Below are 26,581 nucleotides of genomic sequence, written 5' to 3'. Positions count from 1 at the left end.
ATCCCACTTTTTCGAGTTATTCTTTTTGGAGTTGTAGCCCATGTATTGTCTTGCTCTTTGAGCATTTATTTTGAGTACAGTTAAACTTCTTCCTCGTATTGTTTGGCATCATGGTGTGCCTTGGTCTCTTTCCTAATTTATTCTGGATAACTGTAAGGAGTAACAACGTACTCCATAACTTTGCTTTTTATATTATTATGTGTGACATTGCATTTAACTAAAATTATTATTTAAATGGGATATCACAATCGGGGAATAAGGTGTTGAACAATTCTAAAGTTTCAAAATCAAACTTTTGGATAGGATATTATGACCGTGCGAAACTCAGAGAAACTAAGTTTTATATTTTTTATTTATTATTTTTTATTTTATATCCAATGTTATTCTCTTATATAAAAAAAATACATAATAATACCAATAATTATTTATGAAAAATTAATTCTTTTACTAAAACTAATTAAATATTAAATTATTTTTAAATGTATAATTAAATTATGTTAAATATTTATATTTTATAAATAAAATATTTTCACACAATTTACTTTTATTATAATGTGTCATAAATAATTTATTTAATATTTAAAATTTTAAAAATAAATAAACATATAAAAGAAATTATACCTTAAATATAATAAATTTGTAATAATATAAATTAATTAATAATTATTTTATTTCAAATCAATTAACATATGAAAAAAACAGCGTAAGAGATAATAAATAATTAAAAGAAATAATTAATATTTCATTTTGAATATAATTAATAAGAATTTTTATAATACTTTTATAACATTTAAATGGAAAAGAAAAAATATTGTATTAGTCAATTGTTATTTATCATAAAAAAATATAACAAATATAATTTATAAATAAAAAAATAACTTATATATAATAATAAAGTATATTTTTATAATTTTTTAATATATTTATAGCTTTTTAATTTTTTTAATTAATTAATTTTCTTAAGAATAGTTTTAATTTATATTTGTTAGTTACTGACAAAATCCTTTCTTATTTTATAATATATATTTTAATTAATTTATTAATATTTATATTTATCATTTATCATTTATATTTCAATATATGTAACTGTATTTAAGAAATTAATTTTAAAATATTTAAATTAAATTTTTTTTTAAAATATTTAAATTCATAGTAATTTTAAAATATTTAAATTAAATATAATTTTAAAATATTTAAATTATTATTTAAATTAAAAAATAATTTTTCAATGTTTAAATTAAAAATAATTTTTATATTTTTAAATTAAAAATAATTTTTATATTTTTAAATTAAAAATAATTTTATAATATTTAAACTAAAAAAATTTAAATATTTAATTTAAAATATATATTTACTAAAATTAAAAATAAATTTAGTATGATTTTAATCCAGACAGATTAAGTACAAATATATTTTCTAGTAAATTTGTAACTATTTTGCTACGAACTAGATACAATTTTATTTATTCGCTATTTCATTATAAATTAGTTAGAAATTAGGTACAAATATATGTTTTAGTAAATTTGTAACTATGTTGTTACGAAAAAGTTACACATTGTTTCTTTCACTATTTTTGTACAAATTAGAGAAGAATTAGTTACAAATATATTATAGTAAATCTGTAATTATTTTACTACAAACATGCTATAATAATTTTATTCTCTCGCCATTTTTTTACAAATTTGAGAGGGATTACTTACAATTATTTTTTCTCATTAATTTCTCTAATAAAATAGATTTTTTCTTGTAGTAACTTAAAGTCTTTCCTTCATCTCGAAAGACTCCCTTCATTTCCAATAAGAACACATCGGTTCTTTATTTGAATTGAAATTGACATATATTTCATACATAATTTAAGGTGAGGAAAATAATGAACGTGATTTTCCCGTTTGGAAACCCATTGACATTAGAAGAACCACGTTTAAAATATAAAATCCATAGCTATTAATGTTCTGAAAATCATATCTTAAACACGACAAAACACATCTAAAAAGCTATACCAAACACTAATTAATACACCTTAAAGTTAGTAACCTTTGCATTTTGATACTTGCACACTTAAAATCAATAATGCTACCAGTTTTTTCCGTCAGGATTACGTATCGAAATGAACTTATAAAATGTTAACAAAGATCACGTCGTTATTATAAACACAAATTTACTGGGAATCGGTTTGTAAAATCACATTGATTCAAAAACGATTCTCGGTTCATATGTCCAAAACATACACTTAAAATTCCTAGAACGTGGCTTAGCGCTAGTCACTTGGAAGGGAAACATATTTTGCTGTGTACACTTATATGTAGGAATCATGATTTTTCAACAGCAAATTGTGCCTTCAACATAGTCTCTATCCTCGAACGCTCCTTCAACAAGGTTATGGCCTCATTCTCCAAATGACTCTGCATTGATGCAAAAGAATGAATTTGAACTTTGATATGTACACAAGCTGTACATTTAAAGTGTTTAATAAAAACTATCATCTTCACTTCTGGTCTCTGTACCAAGATGTCTCTTCTCAAAGGAAAACTCTGATGAACTAACTCTGATTTCAAGGTGAGAGCTTGTAGGCACTTCTGGCGCTGAGCTTGAGCCTGGCTCCATAACTTGCATTTGAGTTTCTTCACCAGCTGCATGGTTGCTTATGGAAGGTGAACCTTCAACATCCCATTGTTCATTTTCATAGTTGGATGTTCTGGGAGATGTTTGTGCACTATCACTTCTACCAGCAAGGTGTTTTTGCAGCAGATGCATAGGAGACATGCCATATGTTGGTGTTGATGGCCTGCTTGAGAATGGTGTGTTCTGCTTGCTGTTTTTTACTTGCTTTTTGGCAGTGTTGTGCCAGTTCTTCAGTGCTGATGCCACTCTCTGGTTGAAGATGGTAGGTTTCATGGTTGAACCCATCTGCACAACATTATGAAAGCGGTGGATGAGTATTTAGTTTTTGTGAAAGAATAAACATACATGCATTGATAGATTTTGTAGCAAGTCAGACCTGTGTGACTAGAGCATATAGAGGTAATGTCACATAGCTGCATAGAACTTGTATGATAACCCTGCAAATCAAAATTGCCACTCCATTGTTATGTTTATATAATGATATAATAGGAGAAAATTCATCCGGAAGACCTAATATTAATGAGACCTGAAACTAATCGAATAAGAAATTAATATTATTTTCAACCTTAAACCTTAATGAGTTTATTGATCACTCATCTTCATATAATACTCAACTTACTTATTTTTATTTAATATAAAACTTAGACTCAGACTAGAGTTTTCGACCATTGATATACTTGAACTTTTTATTACGTATAAGCAAACTTACCCCATTGTAATTCTAATGACAATATCTGCAGTTGTTTCGTGGAAGCAAGAGTGTAAGGAGAATTCATACTGAAATAGAAATTAAAGAGAAGTTAGGAAAAACGAGAAACATATATGCACATATTAAAGAATGCTAAAACTTTTCCTCAATGTTGTAGTAATAATAACCAAAAACAGAGAAGATGGATAAACTTACAGTACTCCAAGAGAAAAACGCCAATTGAAAAGCATTCTGCAACACAGAAGCAAATAAATTAAATAATTTTCAGAGCCCAAGAATCTTTAGATGAAAAGTGTTGAAAATATCGAAATGTGAGTGTAAAGTATAAAAGGATAAATGGTAAGTACCTGAAAGAGCACGAGATGAATCAAAAAGAGGAGGAGGCGTGGACGGTTGAACCAGAATAGATCATCTCCTGGTTCAACCAGAGGTGCACCTTTGACAACTTCCCCTCTGTCTGTAATTCTCAGTCCCATCTTTGTTATGATCATTTGAAGTTTAGCACCCACTATTAAAATTATCTGTGAAATTTACATCAAATTTCACCCACTTATTTATGCTCTTACACATCAAGAAAAGTAAATACAGAAAGCAAATGAGTACTTTGTGCTTACAACAAATGGGATGAACGGAAGCCAATAATAAGAATACCACCCTGCACACAGATCAAAAATTTTAAACTATGAATAAACAAGTTTAAACAAATCACCGAGAACATGTTTAAACAAGTTCATAATTTCAAAATTAAAATTATATTAAAATCATTTCTCCTTGACTTTAAAACAGAAAGAGCCTGATTTATTGACAGATTATATTAAAGATTTTCTTCATTCAGATTAATTTATGAATTTGAAGAGGGCTTACCATGAGTATTTGTGAGAAGGAATAGCACCGCAAAGAACCATATGACAGGGCTGCAAGTCACAAAAAATTATTAAGCTTAAATTGATGAGTAAATTAATAAAAGCAAAGAAAAAAACAGAACATATGCATACCTTATTCCCACAACAGTTTTAAAATCCTCTTCAAGTGATCTTTCGATGTACTTTTGGAAATCAAATCTTGCATCACTTCCCGGTGCCAGATGCGCCTAAAATCCCAAGTATCTTAGTCTTTCCATTTTTTAATACGAAAAAAGTGGAAAAAATATTCTTAATGAATAAACTCATAATTTCTGATGGAAAAATATAAATTAATAACTAGAGTTTTAATTTAATTCAAGTTGACAAAAGTCGATTTAGAAGGTAAAATTTTCAGACGACTTGAAAATTCCGACGCCATCTATAGTACAAAATATTTTCAAATATAACTCACCCTGATGAAACCATGTCGTAATGTTAAATAATCCACTTTGTTGACTGATCCAAAGAATTGTCGGAAGAAGCTAACCTGATTCAAGCAGCGTACAAAGTAAATAGTTAGAAACATGAGAATTTATTTACGTGTCAAAGACTAATTCCACACTTTAAATTAAAAAATAATGGCTAATATTATTAGCATATTGATTTATATCTAACAAATGTGTTCTTACAATGGATAAGGAAATTGTTGACTGACTCCAAGGATTCAAGTGTCTTCTTCCAAATGTTGTGTCCCTTGCAAACCTGAACCTCTCAGGATCTGTAATATGTACACATTTATAAACCACACAGTCAGAGATGGACCATATAATATAAATGACCCAAAGAATATGTTCCACTTTATTATTTACCTTTACGAAGTATTTGAAACCAAAATCAATATATGGCTACAACATTATGTTATTTAATTATTCATCTTTGATATAAAATTACTAGGTGCACTAACATAGTCTACAAAAATTGTATATGATAATTTTTTTTAATTTTGATGACTTTCATAATTATTTATTTTTCAAAGGACAGAGAAGATAAGTATAAGTCATTATTATTTACTTTAGGAAAAAAATTACTTTGACACATTTTTACATTTTTACACTTATTTGATACATTATACTTTATTTTTCTGTTATAAAAAGCATGTCAAATTAGTATATGTGGGTCAACCTTTAATTTAAAATAATAGGATACACTTTTATTGGAACTAGAAATCTACTTTTAATAATTATTTTGTACATAAAGTATTGTGTATCATAATGGAAGAGGTGTTGGCAACCCAATTGTTTCATTTAAATATTTGTTTATTGCTAATAAAAAAAATAGAAGAGATATACTATAAAAATGTGTAATAAATTTTAAAAAGAAATTATTACCTTAACTACGTGTAATTTAACTAGTTGAACTAAATAGGTAACATATCCAAATCACTCAGTACATTTAGTCTATTTTAAAACTTTGAACCAATTTAATCTTTCATTTTTTGTCTTCTTAATCAAATTTTGTTAGATTTATTTGATGTTTCATATGTATTTTACGATGGTATTTTAGTTATTTATAATTTTTGATACATTTTTTTAATGTTAAGTCAAATATTATTATAAAACACGTTTAAAATATCAAATTAACTTAACAAAATTTGATTAAAATGACTAAATCCATGTATTTCAAAAAATGAAGAATTAAATTGGTCCAAAGTCTCAAAATAGACTAATTCTAAAATTCACTTAAAGTTAAGGAACAAAAACATATTTAATCTCATATAAAATTGACCCGTTAGAAAATAATAATAAAATATAAAAAAGAAAATTGTTAGTGTTTTTCATTTTAAACATCCTTAAAGTCATACCAAACCCATAAGAAAGTCAACCTCCACGATATCAAATATCATGTCAACATTCAATTAATATAGATAGATATACGTACGTTATATCATTGACATAATTTGGCACTTGAAATGAGGAACTCATGGATGCAACGAAGTTTTGAGGTCTTACCGTTGTAAAATTGATATTCAATGGTCTTGGTTTCATTTTCCCATGCCCTCCACTTTCTCATCTGCATCCATTAAACCAAACCAAGAATTCAGAATTCAGAGAGAGAAAAACACAGAGCAGAACCTGCGCACACAAGTTCTGAAACTACCATTCTCAAGTCAAAAAATACCTTGGTTCTTCCCAAACCCAGTGTTATAATGCATTGTAGGATATGAAATATTGCTAACACAAAGATGAATATATGCAGCTGGTGAATCCCATATGCCGAAACAAAAGCAACTTTTCCCTGTAAATAAAAAATAAACCGTTATAAATATATAAAAATTAAAACCTAGCTAATGATTATATCAATGTTTCTCTCAACATGCACTTGATTTTTTATCACTAATGTTTATATTTTTTTACTGTATATATCATTTTCTATATCTAATATTTTACTTTTTTTCTCACCTTCGATTTTATATTATATGATTAACATCGATGTGCATGTTGGATGAGTTGTATTCACGACATATTTGAAAACTGTCATAAGAGAAACTATTATAAGTAACTTTAAATTCAGGTTTTAAATGGGAAAACAAACACATGTATGAGATTTTTCAACTTACATAATATTTAATTGTTGGGAAAAAGTCCAAGTGTGAGTCAAAATCTCACATTGGATAAGAAAAATAAAGTTAAACCCTATATAAAAATAAAGACCCATAACAACATTGCTTTAAGGTTTTTGGATTAAAATGATGTCAAAGACCTTATGTGTAAGACTAATGTCATATAAACTCACCTTTGAGGGGAGATTGTTGGGAAAAAGTCAAAGTCCCACATTATATAAAAATAAAATTTTAATGTCATATAATCATATAATGCCGACCACAATCTCTTAATGATCATGACTATATCCATATATATCATTAATAACTCTAAATTATATTTGTCATCAATTTTCATGAGAAAACTATTGAGAACGAGAACCACAACCTAATAATTTTCCTTAGTCGGTGGATGCCCACAGAATATATATTTTTTTTCATCGTAGCACACCTTCTACAGTAACTTCTTATGATAAGGATGTCAGACAAACATGGTCCCTCTATCAGATATAAACAAGTTTTTGTTGTTTCAAAATGAAGAAACAAAATTAGAACAGTGAAGATGCTGAACTTGCCTTTTCTGCGCACTTGTCGTAACCTTTTGTAGCCAGAACACGCCGTGGTATGGAGTCATAAAGTTGTAGCAGTTTCCTAAAATTTATTTGAATGTCCTCAGATTCATCCTCAGATGTTGTTGTTGTAGTTGAGGACTTTGGGTTGGCACAAGGATGCCACGTGGATGCAACGTGTTTTGATACGCATATCTTGGAAATTTGGTCTTGCAAAATACTTAACATCAAGGATATGAATCCCATCACCATAAGCTCTGAACACAGTAATGTCAAAGAAAATTTTCTTCAGTTAGAAACTCAAACACATTGTGTAAATTCAACAATTTTTAAAGAAGAGCACAAGTACCTCCTTTGACCTTCTCCAACGCTTCGAATAGAGCATTTTTCTGTTTCTTCTTGAACCACTGTAATTACAAGTGGTAAAGTACATAAAAATATGAGTATTGAATCTCATAAAAAAGTTAAATTATAACATAGTTTTAAAAATAATCAACCACCTCTATATATATATAGTCTAATGACTATTTATACGTTATACTAAATGGTGGTTATTAACTTTATAAGAACTCTATTTTATTGCTGACAACATTAATATAAGTATATCTTTGGAGAACCACGCATAAATTTAACTAGATCAATTCAAAACAAATGATAAATTACTAAGTTTTTTAAATATATTGACTGGTTTTTTACTTTCTTATCTACGTAAAATGAATTCATGGGAATTATAATAAACTCATTTCGATCATGAATTAGTCTCAGATTTCGAACTATCATCAATTTCTACTGTAAAATAACTTAGTTTGATGTTCTCTAAGTCTTAAACATTAATCTCATAGCTTATTGTAGCATGAATGAATACACTCTGTGAAGTTTACCTTTCCAATAGCATGAATAAGATGTTCTATGGCGATTGAAACAAAAAGCAGCACAAAACACACAACTGCAACAGCCCATGTTGGTGTTTCCTCCAGAGTTCGTTCATAAACTTTGCTTGCCATGTCTGGTATTTTCCTCAATCGTTGCAGAATCAAACATAAAAACGATGATCAGAGAGATTCTAAAGATTGTGTAATCGCCGAACTATGTTGTGTTTTATCGAAATTTTTGGAGATTTGTAGGAACAGATTGAAGGGTGGTGATATTGGTTTATATATATGAGAGTGTAGAAATGATGTTTGAGATAAGCTTGTTCGATTATCTAGGGAAGGCTCGTCATGAGACAATAGAACACGTCACAAAACGTTAGACACGTTCAAAGCGGTGATTAGTCAAAGAAAGAGAGCAGAAGGGTGACGCAGAGTTAAGACTCTGATCGGTCAACATTTTACTTAAATATTACAAGAAAATCGAACCAGATCACTTTTGAAAAATACAATAATGTTATTACAGTATTTGTTATTCACATTGTATTATTTTGTATCTCTTTTTTCATTTTATTTTCTACTGTTCTTGTGGGTAAAGCTATGAATGATGGAAATTATTTTTTCTTTACAAATTAAATTGAGCTCTTTTTTTTCAATAATTTTTGTTTTGATTGATGTAACATGGTTTCAGTTATACGTTACTTAAAGTTGTGCCAAAATGAAGAAAGTACGTATTTAGACTAACAAATATATGTAAAGAGATTAAAATAAAAAATTTTGAACTTTGAAAATTTAAATTAATTGGGTTATAAAAAGAAAGTCCAAGGACCATGTTTATGTTAGCCAAAATTAAACTAGCGGAGACAGACCGAGAATAAAAAAAAGAAAAATCCAGCATTTCGTCGTAGCTGCTGCTAATTGACAAGTAAAAGGATTCTTCTATAAACGCGCTTCTATTAATAGGAAAACGAAGAAAGAAGAGTTCAATCTCACATTTCAATGTAGAAAAAGACTTATTAGTTATTTGAAAATTAAGTTTAATCACATTTTAGTTCAGCGAGTATTCTAATGGTTCTTTCAAATATTATAAATATAAATTTTAGTGTTTTTATAATTCAATTTTGTGAAATGTATATTTAAAGTAGTGTAATATTACAATTCGTAGCTCAATTAGGTTGAATTTACCGATAGGACATCTCATAGTGATGACTTAAAGATTACGTATGTTAATTATAATATTTAGCTTATAAACAACTGAAATTTAAAACAATAAATTATATAAATAAATAAATCTTTTTATTGACTCCATTAAAATATAACATTATAATTAGAAATGACAAATAAACTTATATATAAAGGTACTATTCAAATTCATTCTAATTATGATGGACATATTTATATATAATATTTTAGGCCTTATACGTTTGATGTAACACCCCAATTAATTTATAATCCTAATTAAAGAGGTATCACACAGAAATATAATGGCGCGGTCCTGGAGTATAAACCTCATTCCATATAGTTGTTCAAACGGAGACAAAAGAGAAATTAGGCACACCACGATGCCAAATACAGAAATAAGAACAAGGACATAACAATAGTTGATAATACACCAAAAGCCAAAATAGTACATGGGCCATAGCCATAGGGAAAAGCCCAAATAAAAGAATTCTAGTCCAGGTAGACTATGCAGTGGAATCATCCCTTCCATGTTGACCATGGGTGTTCCTCGTATCTGCTCACATCAACAAGTTGATGATCATCGCAAAAAGAGAGAACCACACAACAGATAACAAAAGGGTAAGCTAGAGCCAAAAATAGTTTTATCATGCAATCAGATACACTAAGACTCGACACGACTCATGCAGATACGTATAATTTAGTCGGATTCAGGTGGATGCTTGCACTTATGGTGGATTTCTCTGCTCAACCCCGATCTGCTCACCCCCGAGCTAAGTGTTACAAGTGTTACAATGTTTCAATCCCCCACACACAAGGTTGGCCCTTAATGAGTTTCAGGCCTCCTGCTACTCTCACCACAAGAGTCAGTCCGCTCTATGTGAGACTAACTGACTCCTTGGAGCGTTAGGATGCAACCTTACCTTGAATCCTTACCAAAATATATAGATGGGGCACCACCATGAACTCCCACTAACAGAGGTCATGGAATTATGTCCCGACCACTGAAGCATCACCAAGAGGTCTCACCTAGAGGCTTATGGATTGACATACTGACCACAAACCAATCATATTCAAACAACTAGTAATATATAACATGCATAGAAACCTCATGCCAACATCTGTAACCAATCCTCATTCATATCACATGTGGAATCCATATGAACTCATTCTTCCCAATCCATGAATATAGAATTTCCTCTCATAACCATGCCACTTTAATACCAACCATTTCATTTAAATTACATGCCAAGATCATACCAAACCCATCATTAACAACCCATGTACCACATCACTCATACATAATAACTCATCTCATACTTTTATCATAAAAAATAAATTCAAGCAAGCGCCAACCATCCAAGAACAGAGAAACAACAGAAATAGCCAAGTATTCTCGCCCAACTCCTTGCTCAGGCTGAAGGGTCTCGCTCAGGTGAGAGGGTCTCTCGCTCAGGCGAACTCCCTTCACCTAGGCGAGAGCTCGACATACAGGAACAGTGGCTTCTGCGCATTCTCTCTTAGGTGAGACTCCCCTCGCCTGAGCGAGACGCTCGCTCGCTCAAAACAAAGTTGGTTGCCTGAGCGACAACTCGCGTGAAGTAACCTGGGCGAGCCTCTGTTAATCTCGCCTAGGCGAGACACGCTTGCTTGAGCGAGAAAATCAGTGCTCACCACTATTCTCTCGTGCAACAATCACACAAACTCACCCAAATAGTTCAATAAGGCATTCTAACAACTCATACTCTCACACAGTCCATTAAATCATGAAATAAACGGAAAAACAGGTAGATTTCACGGAACATACAAAAGATCTAGCTTCCCTTACCTGGAAAGGGTTAGCCAAACAACTTCGACATTGAAGCGAATGAGTACGAGAACTCCTGGAGTAGATTTAAGATTTGAAAAACCCTAACATACATGAGGCACGAGATTATTACACAGAGCCCTAACAGGAAACACGAAGAACTAAACCAGGGATGAAGGGTAAAGGTTCGTGAACGACTTACGTGAGTAAAAACGAGGCCAAACCAACTCGGATCTGATTGAACTTCAAAATCCTAGCAGAGCTCTGGGGATGAAAAAAGATAGTAAGTTATGAGCTGTTTTCGCAAGAATGACCAGAATGGGAGGGGTTTGGCTACCTTAGGAGCCTTGTACACCCTGTGTGCCAGCCCTTAGGCCCATTAGATGGGGCATCCCTTAAAACAAAAACAAAAGGGACAGAATATAAGTGGGCCTTACATTTGACATATGTGTAATTAAAAAACGAATATTTTCATCTGGTTAAATACTAGATATAAAGTTATTATGGGGCATATATAACAAACTTAAATTTACCTTTGTAGGCAATAAACATAAATTTGTGGTATGTTTTTCTATATTTTTCACCAAAATTTGCCTCCATTGAAAACATGAAAAATCAATATATAATACAAAAATACATCATAAAAAGTTTCAAAATTTTTGAGGTTGAATGGGTATGTCAACTAAATTTGTAAAATATAGAAAAATTAGTTAAAAATACTAAGAAAATAAAAACATACTATAAATGATGGGATTTTAAAAAATTCAAACTCTCAATCACCTTTGGGGATTGGCCACCGCATTCAACACCCCATTTCCAAAAACATTCATTTTTGGAGCATCCTCATTTGTGGTCCGCATAGGAATAATTATGATTATTTGAAGTTTTTAACCACTAAATCTTGACAACTCTAAATTTGTAATTAATATATCATATGCAAACACTCTTCATTTGAATAGAACCTAATAGAAGTTACAAAAAAAATTGAGTAAAAAAATCATTGTCTACCCATTTTTAATGAATTTTACAAAATCAAGATCATATGTTATAACAGTCATACACATGGGAGAAGATAAGAAAACCAACCTCGATCATAAAAAATGCAACCTTAACACAAAACACAACCTTGGCACATAAATATGGCAAAAAACACACACAATGTTTCATGCTTCTATCATGCAAATGAGACTTTTTATTCACATAATGAAGAAAGTAAAGGGAAAAGGAGAGAGCGCTAGGGTATTTTGAAACAATTTTACATCTGACCTATAAGTGTTAGACGTAAAAATTGAATTTTACATCTTACTCATAAGGATGAGATGCAAATTTACATATGACCCCTATATGTCAAACGTAAATTTACGTCTAACCCTTATAGGTCAGATATAAAAACCAATTTTTATGTTTAGTACTTATAGGTCATACGTAAATTTGACAACTTAATTACAAAAATGTCACTCCGCATTTCTCGCGTTTGACGTAGTAAGCCTTTTCTTTTTTATTAGTGATAATTTTATCATTGAATAGGTATAGGTACATTAAATATTTAATTTTTTAAATTGGGTATGAGAATGGAATGTACATATTTTTCTTGTCCATGTTCCATACTCATGCTTGACCTTATAGTTTTAAATTAATAAAATATTCATAATTTATTAAGTAATCTAAAACAATTTACATTCCATGTTCTCTTTTTAGTTCAAAACTTTGAAGTTCACTTAAATATCTAAGTTACTTTTCTCTTAACCTTTGATTATGGACTATTTCTTTTGTGTGATTTCATTCAAATGGAGTATTGCATTCGAGGAAATACAAATCTCAATTTCGTTGAATCAAATAGTTTCTAGTACACATTTTACTATTTTTACTTCTTTCTAATATGTTTATTTATTTTTTAAATTTTCATATGTGAATGTCTTGCTCTCAATTTCAAGTGTTTAATAATAGCATAAATCCTTAATTTTTTAGGTAAGAAAAAGTTTATCTTTGTTTTTGTTACCCTTACTTTTGTTTTGTTTAATATCCATCAAATTTACTATTACAATTTTGGCAAGCATACCAAATCATTTAAGTAATATAATTGAAAGTCTAGATATTGTAATCCTAAGATACTTGTGTTATTTAGAAAACCTTGATTCTTTACTAATTTAGGCAAAAACTTTGAATGATAAAATAAATCTTGAATACTGCATTTTTGAAAAATTTTAAAATTTAAAAAGCAATTAATTCGGTGAAAGTTCTTATATGGTAAAGACTTCACTAGGGTTGGATTTAATGCATCAGATCAATATGAAAACACTAAAAATATATTTTTAATTCTTGACACTATCATTCACACCATTATGCATTCTCAAAATACCCAAAACTTTAAACATTTTCATGTTCTTATGAAAGCTTTAAACTATAAGGTAAGAAAACCTCAGATCATTGATCAGAATATTACAAGAGCACATGACTTCTTAATCAATCCTAACCATGCAACATAAGAGAATTCCGCTTACCCAAGACCCAAGATATATTGGCATGATAGTTTGTATCACTACAATCCTTAATAACACAATAAAAGATGAAAACTAGACTATTGACAAACTCACAAGAATTAATGTTTCACTTTGTAGTCAAGTGTTTATAAATAATCACTCATAATCAACATGTATAAAACCACTTCATCAAATTTTGTCCATCATCTAATTTACACAATGCACACATTTGGTTAGATCAAAAGATCTTTTATAGGTCGTAATGAAGCTTGGCTAGAAGACAATATGATTTTTTCAGGAAGTCAAAAACACCACTAAACTAAAGAGAACAACTAAATGTAAACATTCTAAGGTATCCTGGTATTTTCTTCTAACAATTCTCCAAAGATTTCCATATGTAAGACCCGAGAAAATTAAATAGTTAATTAAATAATTATTTAATAAATGCGGGTAATAGGAGCATTTAAAGTATTTAATGAAGAGTGACACCGACGGCAGGTATTGGGAGGGCCATCAAATCAAGGAAGCTAACTCCAAGGTTTGTAGGGCCTTATTAGATCTTGAGGAGGATTGGCGCTACAACTTATGAGATCGCCTTGCCACCACACTTGGCGAATCTGCATAATGTATTTCATGTCTCCCAGTTGAGGAAATACATAGCAGATCCATCTCACGTCCTAGAGTCAGACGATATTCAGATCAGGGAGGATTTGACGGTGAACACAGGACCAGTGCGGATTCTAGACTCGTAAGTGAAAAAGCTGCGAGAGAAGGAAATCAAGACCGTGAAAGTGCTATGGGATGAGACTACTCAAGAGATGACCTGGGAGATGGAGGATCGCATGAGACAGTCCTATCCGCACTTATTTCCTGGTAAGTCCTATTATCGAGGACGAAAATCTTTAAAGGTGGGGGAAATGTAAGACCCGAGAAAATTAAATAGTTAATTAAATAATTATTTAATAAATGCGGGTAATAGGAGCGTTTAAAGTATTTAATGCAGATTGCTATGATGTGGAAAAGTACTAGCTCAATTGGTTGAGAGTACTTTATTGTGTGTGAGGACTTGGGTTCGAGTCCTATGTGTGCCATTTGTGTGTTATTTAATTATGAATTTTTAAGTTATATATTTTAAAGAGTGATGTGATCACATAACCTTAAAATCTAAGGAATTATCACAATTGTAATTTGATTGAATTGGTTATGCATTTGCTTTGTGATTGTAGGGTTGTGAGTTCAAACCTTGTTGAGAACAAAATAATTTCTTTTTGCCAAATTTTCCTTTGGCATGAATGTGAAAGGGTTAGAAACCTAGCAGCCAATAGAGAGGTAACCTAAGGGCTGGAAAACACTTGGATAATTAAGCATTGATTAGCCTTAATCTATTTTTTATTAAAAATTCGTTTAAAGCACTAAGGGGTAATTAGGAGAGAGGAAAAAAGGATTAGAGGAAAGAGGTTGGGAGTTGAGTGTGAAGGTTTGGGCGGAAGCTTTTCAGAGGCAATTGACACGGTGTAAAGCAAGGAGTTGGAGTGCAAACCATTGTTAGAGTGCAAGCAAAGGACAAGGGTGGTTTTTGGGTTAAAGTCACGTTCAATCCGAATTTGGAGTGAGGATCAGAGGTAAGGGGAGTTGTTTATGATGATTTGATACATGCATATTGTACTGTGTCGATATGAATTGGATTGCATGAGTTTCCATGTTGAATTGTACTGTTTTCGTGAATTTCTAGAAATCTACCCAGAAACCGCCTAGCGGGCATGCATGTGCCGCTAGGCGGCACATGAGTGCTGGCCCAGTTCTGGGCGTTTGTGGTTGAATTGCTTGGCGGTGGGTGGCATTCCGCCAGGCGGTTCTTATGTATGTTGCTGTTTTACGTGTGTTTCTCGAATTTCTTCGTGTATTAGGGGATTCCATTAGGAAAATTATTCTATGGGAATGTTGATCGTACGTGACTGCTTTACTTGAGACGATTATGTCTCGGGTTGGGGTTTTAACTTGTAAGGGTTCAATTACGGGATGGTAGAGTTTCAAATTCTTGAGATTGGACGTTGGTAATGTTTTCCTAAGTTGATATCATGTTCTTGGGTGTGTTGGTATCACGAAATTATGTTATTCTGTAATATGACTGTGGGATGAGTGATTGGAAATAAGAAGAGTTGAATTGGAGTCTCAGATAATGCAGAAACGAGGGCAGTTTGGCCAGGTTCTGGTATGCCGCCTGGTGGCTCCTTGCTATCCGCCAAGCGATGGCGCGGACAGACCCCATTTGAGCTGTGTTGCAGTAGGTTTCATGGAATGGAAGAAGATGGTTTTTGGGTAAATTTAAGGGGATGGTGTAATTGGTGATTTAAAAGGGGAAGACATAGGTACATGTGGGTTATGGTATGATTTTAGATGAAGTGTGGATGAGGGATGAATGATGGACGTATAGAAATAGCTTAATTACTATGATGGATAGGTATAGAGAGAAATGTGTTAGGTTGGAGTATTTCGATGAGGTATAATGTAGATGCAATGATGGCTAAGTAAGGGTCTTGTTAAGTGGAAGCTTAGACGTAGACTTAATTGGAAGGATTTGAAATACGATTATGGTAAAGTGGCAATAGAAATAAGAGTCATATATTTAGAAGTATCTGAACTAGGTGAAACTGTTATTCAGTGGAAACTGATGCGGGAATAATATGAGAGTGGATTCTGCTATAACTTGATAAGTTATATAGTTCTTCTTGATGGTGGGTAAATCATCTAGTTTGAAAGGGTAGAAATGTGAGTATGTGTGGTAAGAAAGAGATTTGTGTGATGTGATGATTAGGTTTGAGGTCCATTAAGTAAGGGTGCTACAATGATGTAGAGCACGTTGGGGTCTAAGCCAGATAATATTGAGTGTATATAACATCAAGGATTTTCACTACTGTCATGGCGCCTAGCGGCTCGGGTAAGTGCGCCAGGCGATAGGAACAGCGGGGAGGATATCTACATCGCGTGGCGCTTGGCAACAAGGGTGTGCTCCGCTAGACGGTGTTCGAAATACAATGTTGCTGGAAGGGCGCTGGCGCCTGGTGGCTGGCAGATACCAACAGGCGGTCTAGGCCTGTGTCGCCTAGCGGTGCTGGGTATTGCACCAGGCGGGTGCGCTGCAGGTTATGACTTGTGTGCATTGCTTTTAAGTGACAATGATGCTACACTTGAATCGGGAGATGTTGTGCCATGAGCGGGTATGTTCATGGATGGTGGTTAACATGTGATGATATGAGCGGGGAGGCTCATATCCAGTTACTCTCATGTGGGGATACGAGCGAGGTAGGTTCGTATGTTTCGTGCTCACGCTTGAGAGATGCCACGTGCGGGGAGGTACGGGGCTGGTGGATCACATGTGTTAGACTACGGGCGGACAGGTCCGTAGAGCAGGACTACGAGCGGGGAGGTTCGTAGAGCAGGACTACGAGCGGGGAGGTTCGTAGAGGCAGGACCACGAGCGGGCAGGTTCGTGTTAGCATCTTATTCCCGAGTCCAAGGCTAACCAGTTGTGTGATTTGAAAGCTATAAAGCCTTGGGGTTAAGGTCTTGGCCAATAACTATGTAGAGTGAATAAGATGGGTGTATGATTTATCTTGCATATTTTATATCTGTTATTTTATTTTCTCAGCTCACCCTTTCTGTCTGTGTATGGCAATGATCGTGTGATTCGTTACACGGGAGCAGATGTTGATACAGGTGATGCTGAGGACGTCCAGGCGACGAAGTGAGGGCTAGCTTTGGGATTAGAGCTAGGGTTTTTCTCACATGTATTTTATTATGTTTTCATTTATGAACACGAATTCTTGGGAACTTGTAACACGTTTATTATTTATGTTATAAGTTTTGGCGCATGTTTTTCATAAATTTAAATTTTCCCGCGTTGGGAGTATTATTAGTGCGACTGTTGATATATTTTATTTCCTTTATTATTTATTTTAAGTAATATTCCTTAGGGATGTTACACCATATACTTTTCAGAACTTAACCTTTTGTTCTATCACATGTAAACCATTCATAAACCATTTAAAAATACTTTCCATAAATCATATCTCAAACCTTTTTCGTAGGGTACACCTTAGCCCAAACTTATTTGAACCCATACCTTTACTCATCACTTGCCTGTCCTTCTTGGCTAGGGTGTCGGACAATATTTTTTTTTCTCTCTAAAGGCTAAGGGTAAAAGAATGAAACAATTAAGCTAAAAAAGGTTACAAATGGATAATACATATAACGATTGGCCATTTGACGATGTAGCTTTAAACATCAAAACAATTACCTTTATTCTATCAAACCATTTATGTCATTATATAAACAAGAATCGGACAATAATCAATTTTATTGAAAAATACTACTATCTTACAACTCTCTACACTCAAGTTTTAGACAATTTGATCATACTCTTAAACTGAAAAATGATTGACTAAATGGAACCAACCAAACTTATTTAAAAATCAATGTATGCCACATGTTTTCTCAACTATATGCAATAAGACAAGAAAATCAATGCTCCAACATATTCTAATTTAGAATATTCAATTATATAACTTTAAGAACATGATTAAATGAAGTTCAGAGACACTTTGATAATTAAGCAAATGTAGACATAAAGCAAAATCAATATAAAGCATAGTGATACCATTATACTACTAATGCTAAAAGAAACTAAAAAACACCTTGAATCACTAATGGCTTGGCAATGGTCTCCACCTAACATCTGCCTGCTATTACTTAACATCTTCTGTAAGACCTGAGAAATTTAAATAATTAATAAATAATTATTTAATAAATACATGTAGTTGCAATCTTTATGGCATTCAATGCTGGCTTTTATGATGTGGAAAAGTACTAGCTCAAGTGGTTGAGAGTACTTGGTTATGTTGAGAGGACTTAGGTTCGAGTCCTATACACAAATTATGTGTTATTCTAATGGTGTATTATTTTGGTTAATGTGATGGATCATAAGGAGTGATAATTGTAGCATTAATTTGATGTATTTGGTCTTTGTTGTGCTTTTTAATCTGTTGAAGTTGATTTATTTTTTAATCTACTGATTTCACTTAAGTCAAGTGAAATCAACCGATTGATTTGGAAATTTCGTAACAGTTTGACTATAAGAGTTGTGATTTTCAAAAGAGAGGTTACTAGATTATTTTTTAGCATGAAACTGTTCTGGAAACATGGGAAATCTGTCTCTTTCGATCATTCAAACTGCAGCTGTTGAATATTGCTCTTGGATCAATTCTTGGAGTTTTTGGCTTATGTTTGAAGCTTGGAGAAGGTGGTTTGTGGTAGGCAGGGTTGTGCTACCACTGAGGTTTAATCTTTCTCAAGCTTTGTGTGTGTGCCTGGTGGTTTTCCAGGTCTGCAAGAGGGTTCTTGCTGTGCTGGTGTGATTCTTGTGTGATTCAAGAGTCTTGTGTATGGTTTTTGCTTATTTTGAAAGTGTAAGAGTGGAAACTTTATAAATCTTTTGAAATAGTGCAAAGTCAGGCTCAGGTTGCCTTGACAAACTGGATGTAGTTTAGGTTTGAATTCAAGTAATACGAATTTGAGGAAAAATTCTCTTTAAGAAGGAGGGTAGGATAGAGGACTATCTCTTAAACTTCAAGTGGTATGAATCTGAGGTCAAATTCTCTTCAAGATGGAAGGTATGATAGAGGACTATCTCTTGAACATGTATAAGAAGAACTTGAGGAAGAACATTTGCAATTCAAAGGATCTATAACAAGGTCAAAGATCAAACACGTCTCCTTGAAGCTTATGATGTTCCATGAAGGAGGAAACTTAAAGAGCATGAAGATCATATGCACATTTGAAGAATAATTATTAGAAAAATTAATTGATGTTTCTATGTTTTTGGGCTTTGGGCTTTCTTCTAGAAATTAGTTTAGTTTATGTTTTTATGTTTTTGGGCTTAGGCTTTCTTTTAGAGTTTCTAGATTTTCTTAAACTTTTGTGCCCTATATATAGAGTTACCAAAAACTAATGTTAAACATTTTTAGTCATATATTAAATTTTGTTTCATTAAAGATAGGTTTATTTTTGTTCTTTGTTTAGGTCTCAGGTTCTTATCAAAGATTGACATCTTTGTGGTGAATCTTCATTGACTTATCAATCTTATTGATTTGGCATCTCTATTATTAGTTCTTATGAAAGATTAATATCTTTGTGGCGAATCTTCAATCGACTTATCAATCTGCTAGATTGTGGCATCCCTCATCTTTGTCTTATTTCATGTTCTTCTTTGATTTATTTTTGTTGTGCCTCTTAAGGATTCAAATTCATAAGCGATCGTACTCTTTCCTGTATAGGATCGTGTCACACCAGCCATGAATCTAGAACACAACTAAGAACTCAAAAAAATTATTCAATAATTTAACACACAACCAATCTCATATGCCGTCATCGTCAACTTCGCTTGTGGCAATGTTGTCACCGACACCAATGTTTGTTTACTTCCCTATGCGTAGGAGCTTCTTTCCATCTTCATTCGTTCCAAACAAAAACAACCAAGGTGCGATTACTTTGACAACCTCCAAGCCATTGCCATTGCTTTTTTAACTATGGTCATTGACGGCGACGCCGACACAACCCTCTTCTCTCTCTCCGTGTGAGGGTTTCTCCAAATCTCCAAGGCTTATCTCTTGTCATGCTTCACTGCCGATACGTCATGTCCGCTTGTAACCGTCAAAGCCGTTGTCGGTGCTTGCACAAGCTTTCTACTCCTTCCTCTTCCTGGGAGTGGCTTCCTTCTTCCTCACTAAAAATCACAGTTCCCTCCCTATTGCGTCGAGAGTGGCGCCGCTTAGCCTCGTCGACTGCTACAATCAGGGGCGTTAGTGAAAATGGATGAATGGTTGGATGAAATTTGTTATATGAAAATTTTGTTGAGTATGGAGTTGAAGATGGTGATTGGTAATGGGAAGTTCAATGAAGATGGAAAGCTGGTGATAGAGAAAGCAAATGGAATTATTTGTAGCAAAAGGGGTTAAGATTTAGTCGCTTGATCAGCTTCACTTTTTTATACCGGTTCTAGGCCTGACTGGTATAGAAAGTCTTCAACTTAATTACCAGTATGCTACCCGCCAAATTTTTATACTGATTCTTGGTCTAAACAGTATAAAAAATCTTCAACTTAATTACTAGAATGTCATTGCGCCGACTTTCTATATCAGTTCTTGGTCTAACTAATATAGAAAGTGTTTTCTTATTTACAATTATGCTACTACATCACTTATTATAGCAAGAGGATTATAACTTGTATAAAAAGTTATAAAAAGTTATTTTTGTACTAGTGACAACAAAATATCATTAATCAAATATTTGTGCTAAATTTATTAAATTTGGACTACCCATCCTCGTCTCTAGGTTACACGGCCTTAGAGGAAACAATTGGACTACCTATTTTGGTTTGTATGGTTCATGGCCCTAAGAACTACTGAAGGACTTCTCGTCCTCTTCTATAGGATACACGACCCTAATAACTGTTAAAAGACTACTTGTCCTAGTCTATAGGGTACATGACCCTAATAACTACTGAAAGACTACCCGTCCTCGTCTCTAGGGTACACGACCCTAAGAACCACTAAAGGACTACCTGTTCTCATCTCTAGGGTACATGACCCTAGGAGGAACAACTAGACTACTCATCCTAACCACTCAAGATAGAATAGCCCTTAAAGGCAACCCCATAAAGGCAAGGCTAGTTGTCCTCCTTCTAGGCAAAGAGTTACTCATATCACCTTCTTCGAACACCCGATCCCAAGAACCAAAGACTACCCACCCAAGATAACCATCTGGTACACGGCCCAGCCGAGTACATGTCGACCCAATAAGACGACATGTACTCGGACTTGCTAGCTAATTAAGTCTGTCAAATCCTATTAGAGTAAAATAACCCTTAGATTATGTAGTTTATCATAGTTAACAGGTAATTAGGCTTGCCAAATCAAGGCCCATCCATGTAAGGTCCATTAACTTTACTATAAAAGACACATTTTACAAAACATATGCTTATGTTACTATTCTGACATCAGACACTAGAATTTCATACTGACTTTAGTATTGGAGTATTTTTTGCAAGTACCATGTGATGCTTAAGAGTAAAGGCGAGATGTTCTAAAAAAGATCGTGAAGACCAGAAAACCCTATTAGTGACCCCACAAAATATATATTGTCTTTGAATAACCTAAATTTATGGTATATCTATAACCATAAAAACCATAAAGGTAATTCTATTTTTAATGATTCTTTATTTTATTTTTAATCATATTTAAAATTTACATGATCCCATTAACTAATCCTTTATTATATATTTCACCGTCTCTAATTATAAACTACATAGTACGTAAACAAATAAAATTTTTCATATTATTACACATAAAATAAATCTCATAATGAAGAGCAATCACCAATATATTAAATAAAATATGAAAAGAAAACAGAAAGAAATATGTCATAGAAGAAAATAAAGAGATATTGTAGAGTAATCGTAATGAAAAGCAGTGAAAATAAAAACCATAATTATTAAAAAGGTAATTACATTCTGTCTACTTTTTATTTATCATAATAAATATATTTTATATTCAAAATAAAAATACATAAAAAATTAAATATTCAATTTTATTCACTAAAATATTGAGAGAGAGCCGTGAGAGCACATGTCTTTTGGGTATTAATGAGCAATAGTCTAATCTTTGTTATACTTTACATACGTAAACTATTATACATTATTTATTCAACTTATATGACGGCGAAATATATAATATATTTAATTACAATCAAAGTCCATTTTATTAAGACCATTAAAAGTCTGTTAAAAGCCGTTGCAAAATTATAATATTCTCTGTTAAAAACCGTGACCAGGACTTCGTTTAATTAAAAAACGTATCATCTGAAAATTGCATATCTACGCTTAATTAAAATTCTTTTGCAATTAACATTTTGATATATTAAACACATAAACAGAAGGTGAATATGTACCTTTCATTTTCACCCACTGAAAATTTTTGTTTTGTTCTCGTTTTAGACGTTCATAGAGATTATTAACAAATGATTGATTGAGGTCACGGATATCGAAAATCTATAATACTGCTAAAATTGACAAAGTTCCATTGACCAGTTCCAAAGAGTAAATATAATCTAAACAATAATAGTGAAATACCCTTTTGAATTGTCGTTTCTGTTTATGTATAAATAATTATGTCCTCTTGCATAATTCAAAGGGATGAGGACTTTGTCTAATATTTGAGGTGTCAATAGTGTCTCATTTTGACTGCAGTCTGCTGCAGAAGATTGTAAATATAAAATATTATTGTTTGTGTAATATGTACGGTCTTGGTTCCAACTATATATGGAAAGGATTCTTTAACAAGTTTTGGTGGTAAAGTTTAAATGTTTAAATTTGTAGAAAACTTTCGATAGTTTGAGTTAGTAAGAATATAAAATAATAATAATAATAATAATAATAATAATAATAATAATAATAATAATTGGCTGATATTCAAGAAATACTTTAAAGAGTTAAGATTGATATATAAATTTTTTGGAAGTATTAAATATATAAAATATACTAAAATGAAAAGTAGATTAAAAGTCACCTAAGCTAAACTAGATAATTAGACTAAACTCAATAAGAAACTTAAAGCAGAACTATATCTAATTCTACATAAGATAACGTGCAACTATGAAAAATGCAAATAAATATTGGTCTAGTGTCTATTCCAATCCTAATTTTTGAAATCAAAATGAAACTCAAACTAACTCAATGCAACAAAAATTTTCAATCAAACAAAAATATCAATATATTTAAGTATTAATATAATTATTTTCATAAATTAAAAAATCAATATAATAAATTACATATCTAACATAAAAAAATAATTTTTTCATTATAGAATTTATATGTTTCAATTATTTCATATCAATATATATATATATATATATATATATATATATATATATATACGTTATTTAGGTAAGAACAATAATTATTCGAATATATCTTGTTAGAATATCGTGGGAAATTGTCCCGAGAATTTCAAAACATGAATATAATGATCCGAGTATCTGAGTATCTTTGGTCAGATTAGGAATGGTAAAAATACTCGTGCTTACGGGTATTCGTAGATAAAATATGCAAGGTCTAGTTAGTACCGATAGGTATATATTACTTGCAGGTAACAAATACTTTAATACCCGCGAATAAACGGGTTGGGTACAGATATATACTACCCGTACCTGCTGGTACTTGTTACCCGCAAAAAATTAAAATTAAAATTAAAATTTAATTTATATTTTATTAAGTTAAATTTATATAAAATTAAAATTAAAATTATATTTTATTAAGTTTAATTTAATTTAATTTATATTATATTATATTTTTATAATTTTATTTAAAAAACTTAAAAACTTATATATTTTTTAAAATATTCATGGATATGCGGGTATCCACATGCAGGTTCTAAAACAATTTGTAAACATTTTTTAAGCAGGTTTCCAATGGATAAACGAGCAGGTAATGTGTGTATTTCTTTTTTGGATTAGATTATGGTAAGCAGGATCAAATTACGGTAAGCACTATCCGTACTCAACTCAACCCGTTGTTATTCCTAGGTCGAATAAGTATAATAATAATAATAAAAATATTAAAATGAAGATCGAATACTTTGAAATAATTTTTGAAGGCATATTTATAAGTCTATTTTTAGAACTTTTAACCTATAAACTAATTACTTATAAATTATTTGTAATTCTATTTTATTTATTTTTATTTATTTAAAATTTATTAAAATAACTAATAATTATACTATTTTTAATATTTGTTGCGTTATTTTTTTAGTGTAGTTCAAATTAAAAAATAGTTTTGCCATCATAAATTAAAGTAATTAATATTTTATTACATTATGATACTTTACAATTGTATTACAAAACTTGCAAAAAATCAATCTAACAGTGCTATAAATTGAGAAATAAAAGAATTTAAAAATAAATTTAATTAATACTTTTTAGATCAACTTATCTAAATAAAATAATTTGTCAAAAACAAAATCTAAGACCCACTTTTCTGGTATTATGTTAAAGGGCAAGGCTTTAACTTTTGATGAAGGATTGACCCCAACCAAGGATGAAGGCACATGCTTAAGAAGACTAAGCATATTTAGAAAGGAAGTTCATTAATCCTTCATCCCTTTCATTTGTGTTTGTTATTTTTTATTCCCTAAGTTGACTTAGTTGAATCAACTTTAGTTGACTTGTTGACCTTTGACTAGGTTTGACTTGTTGACTATAGTTGACTTGACTTAAGCCAACATGCTAATCTATGTTTATTTGCTTTGTAGGTTAATTAGGAGTAAGAAAGCAATGCTAGGTGGTGCATGGTGATTGGGGAGCATAAATGATATGGAGGAGAGAGTAAAGCAAAGGCATAAAGCATAAAGTAAAAGGCATAAAACAAGTGTACCTATGTACCTTTGTTCTCCTTTGTTTTTTGCACACTTTTGCCACTTTTTGGAGACATATGAGACACATTCTTTGTTTCCTTTTGTGCTAGAACGAAATTAGCCTTGCACACACCATAGTTAGCTCTTTTGTCTCTCATTTTTGTAACCTTATTTGACCTAGTTTCTAGAAGCTAGGATTAGGTTTTTGTAGAGACATCCTTAGGTATCTTTTATTTGCTTAGAGACCCATAAACTCTTCTATATAAGGGGTGCTCCTAGACATGTAAAAGGGTTGAACATTTTGAAGTAAAATCACTCTTGTGTCTCAACCATTTATGAGAGTTTCCTCCCTTGGGAGTGAATACTTTTAAGCCTTATCTTGCATAGCAAGTGGCGGCACACGTCCACTCATCTTCAAGGTTGCCATGGCTTATAGCCTAGCCTTGTAGTGGCGTGCTTCTCACATTTTTACCATTTCTTTCCTTTCCATTTTATGTTTTCTTCTTCCTTTAATTGTGGTTTTCTATGGTTTATGTGCTTTCCATTTCCTTTTTGTTTTGAATCAATCCATCATCTTCTTCTCTTGAGCTTTGTGAAAGGAACCTTCACATCTAGATAGCTTGCTATCTTAATGTCTAGTGGGGATTTCACTTAGCTTTCTTAATCAACTCACACCATATTCAATAATCTTCAAAAAGGAAAAAGATAATCCTTCATCAACTTTTGGGCCTAAGGGCTGGCCCATAGGGTACCCAAAACCCCTAAACCAGCCTTATTCCTCTCATTCTCTACACCTATAAGAAAAATAGCAGTCTCACTCTCTCTTCTCCCTCCAACAGAGCTCTGCTAGGGTTTGGCTCTCATTCTTTGTTGAGCTAGGAGAACTCCATTTATTACACGTAAGTCAATCCCCAACTAATACTTCCTCTTTTCTAGCTCTGTTGTTGTTGTTCCAACTAGAGCTCTTTTAGTAATCTCGTTTTCTGTTCTAGTGTCAGTATTCCAGCTCGCAAATCAATTCTTGAATCTATAGTAATCCTCTGATGTGTGCTTGTACCTTCCGCTAACATTCGTCCAGGTAAGGGAAGCCAGAACCCTCTTGTTTGGTGCGATGGTTGTTATCTTGCTTGTGATTCATGATTTTCGAGCTTATATGTTGCTATGAATGTATGGTATGGTTGGCATCATTGTTTGGATGTGGAAATATGGCTGTTGTAGGATGAACAGTGGCGAGACCCGACACTCTCGCCCAGGCGACCAAGCCTTACCCAGGCGAAACTTGCAGAGATAGACTCCGACTCGCGCTCGAGCTCTGGCTCAGGCGGAGAGCTTTCGTTTGAGCGAGACACCATCTCGCTTAGGCGAGAGAGGCTCGCCTAAGCGAGGACGAGTGGGGTTTGAGGTTTGTGCTGTAGGCGTAGCTCAAGCGAGGAAGTCTTTCTT

General features: G+C 32.2%; 1 protein-coding gene across 2 annotated transcripts; it reads right to left on the bottom strand.

The window, feature by feature from the left end:
* Positions 1 to 2,128: 2,128 nt before the first annotated feature.
* On the bottom strand, positions 2,129 to 8,492 carry LOC114182608 (MLO-like protein 6). Of its 2 annotated transcripts, XM_028069507.1 has the most exons (16): positions 8,223 to 8,345; positions 7,691 to 7,748; positions 7,348 to 7,598; positions 6,352 to 6,468; positions 6,183 to 6,243; positions 4,863 to 4,951; positions 4,646 to 4,720; positions 4,327 to 4,421; positions 4,196 to 4,245; positions 3,946 to 3,986; positions 3,679 to 3,852; positions 3,527 to 3,562; positions 3,332 to 3,399; positions 2,999 to 3,059; positions 2,505 to 2,907; positions 2,129 to 2,402 (listed from the first exon to the last, which is right to left on the bottom strand). In XM_028069507.1, the coding sequence occupies exons 1-16, from the start codon at positions 8,343 to 8,345 to the stop codon at positions 2,386 to 2,388; spliced, it is 1,719 nt and encodes a 572-aa protein (XP_027925308.1). In that variant the 3' UTR covers positions 2,129 to 2,385. The 2 variants fall into 2 exon arrangements, with proteins under 2 accessions (XP_027925308.1, XP_027925307.1); XM_028069506.1 differs by having other exon boundaries at positions 2,129 to 2,907; positions 8,223 to 8,492.
* Between the last annotated feature and the right edge of the window lie 18,089 nt (positions 8,493 to 26,581).

The sequence above is a fragment of the Vigna unguiculata genome, chromosome 4 (assembly GCF_004118075.2).
Source record: "Vigna unguiculata cultivar IT97K-499-35 chromosome 4, ASM411807v1, whole genome shotgun sequence".
NCBI classification, from domain to species: domain Eukaryota; kingdom Viridiplantae; phylum Streptophyta; class Magnoliopsida; order Fabales; family Fabaceae; genus Vigna; species Vigna unguiculata.
The sequence above is the reverse complement of the archived record's forward strand: the minus strand, read 5'-3'. Positions and strand labels throughout refer to the sequence as shown.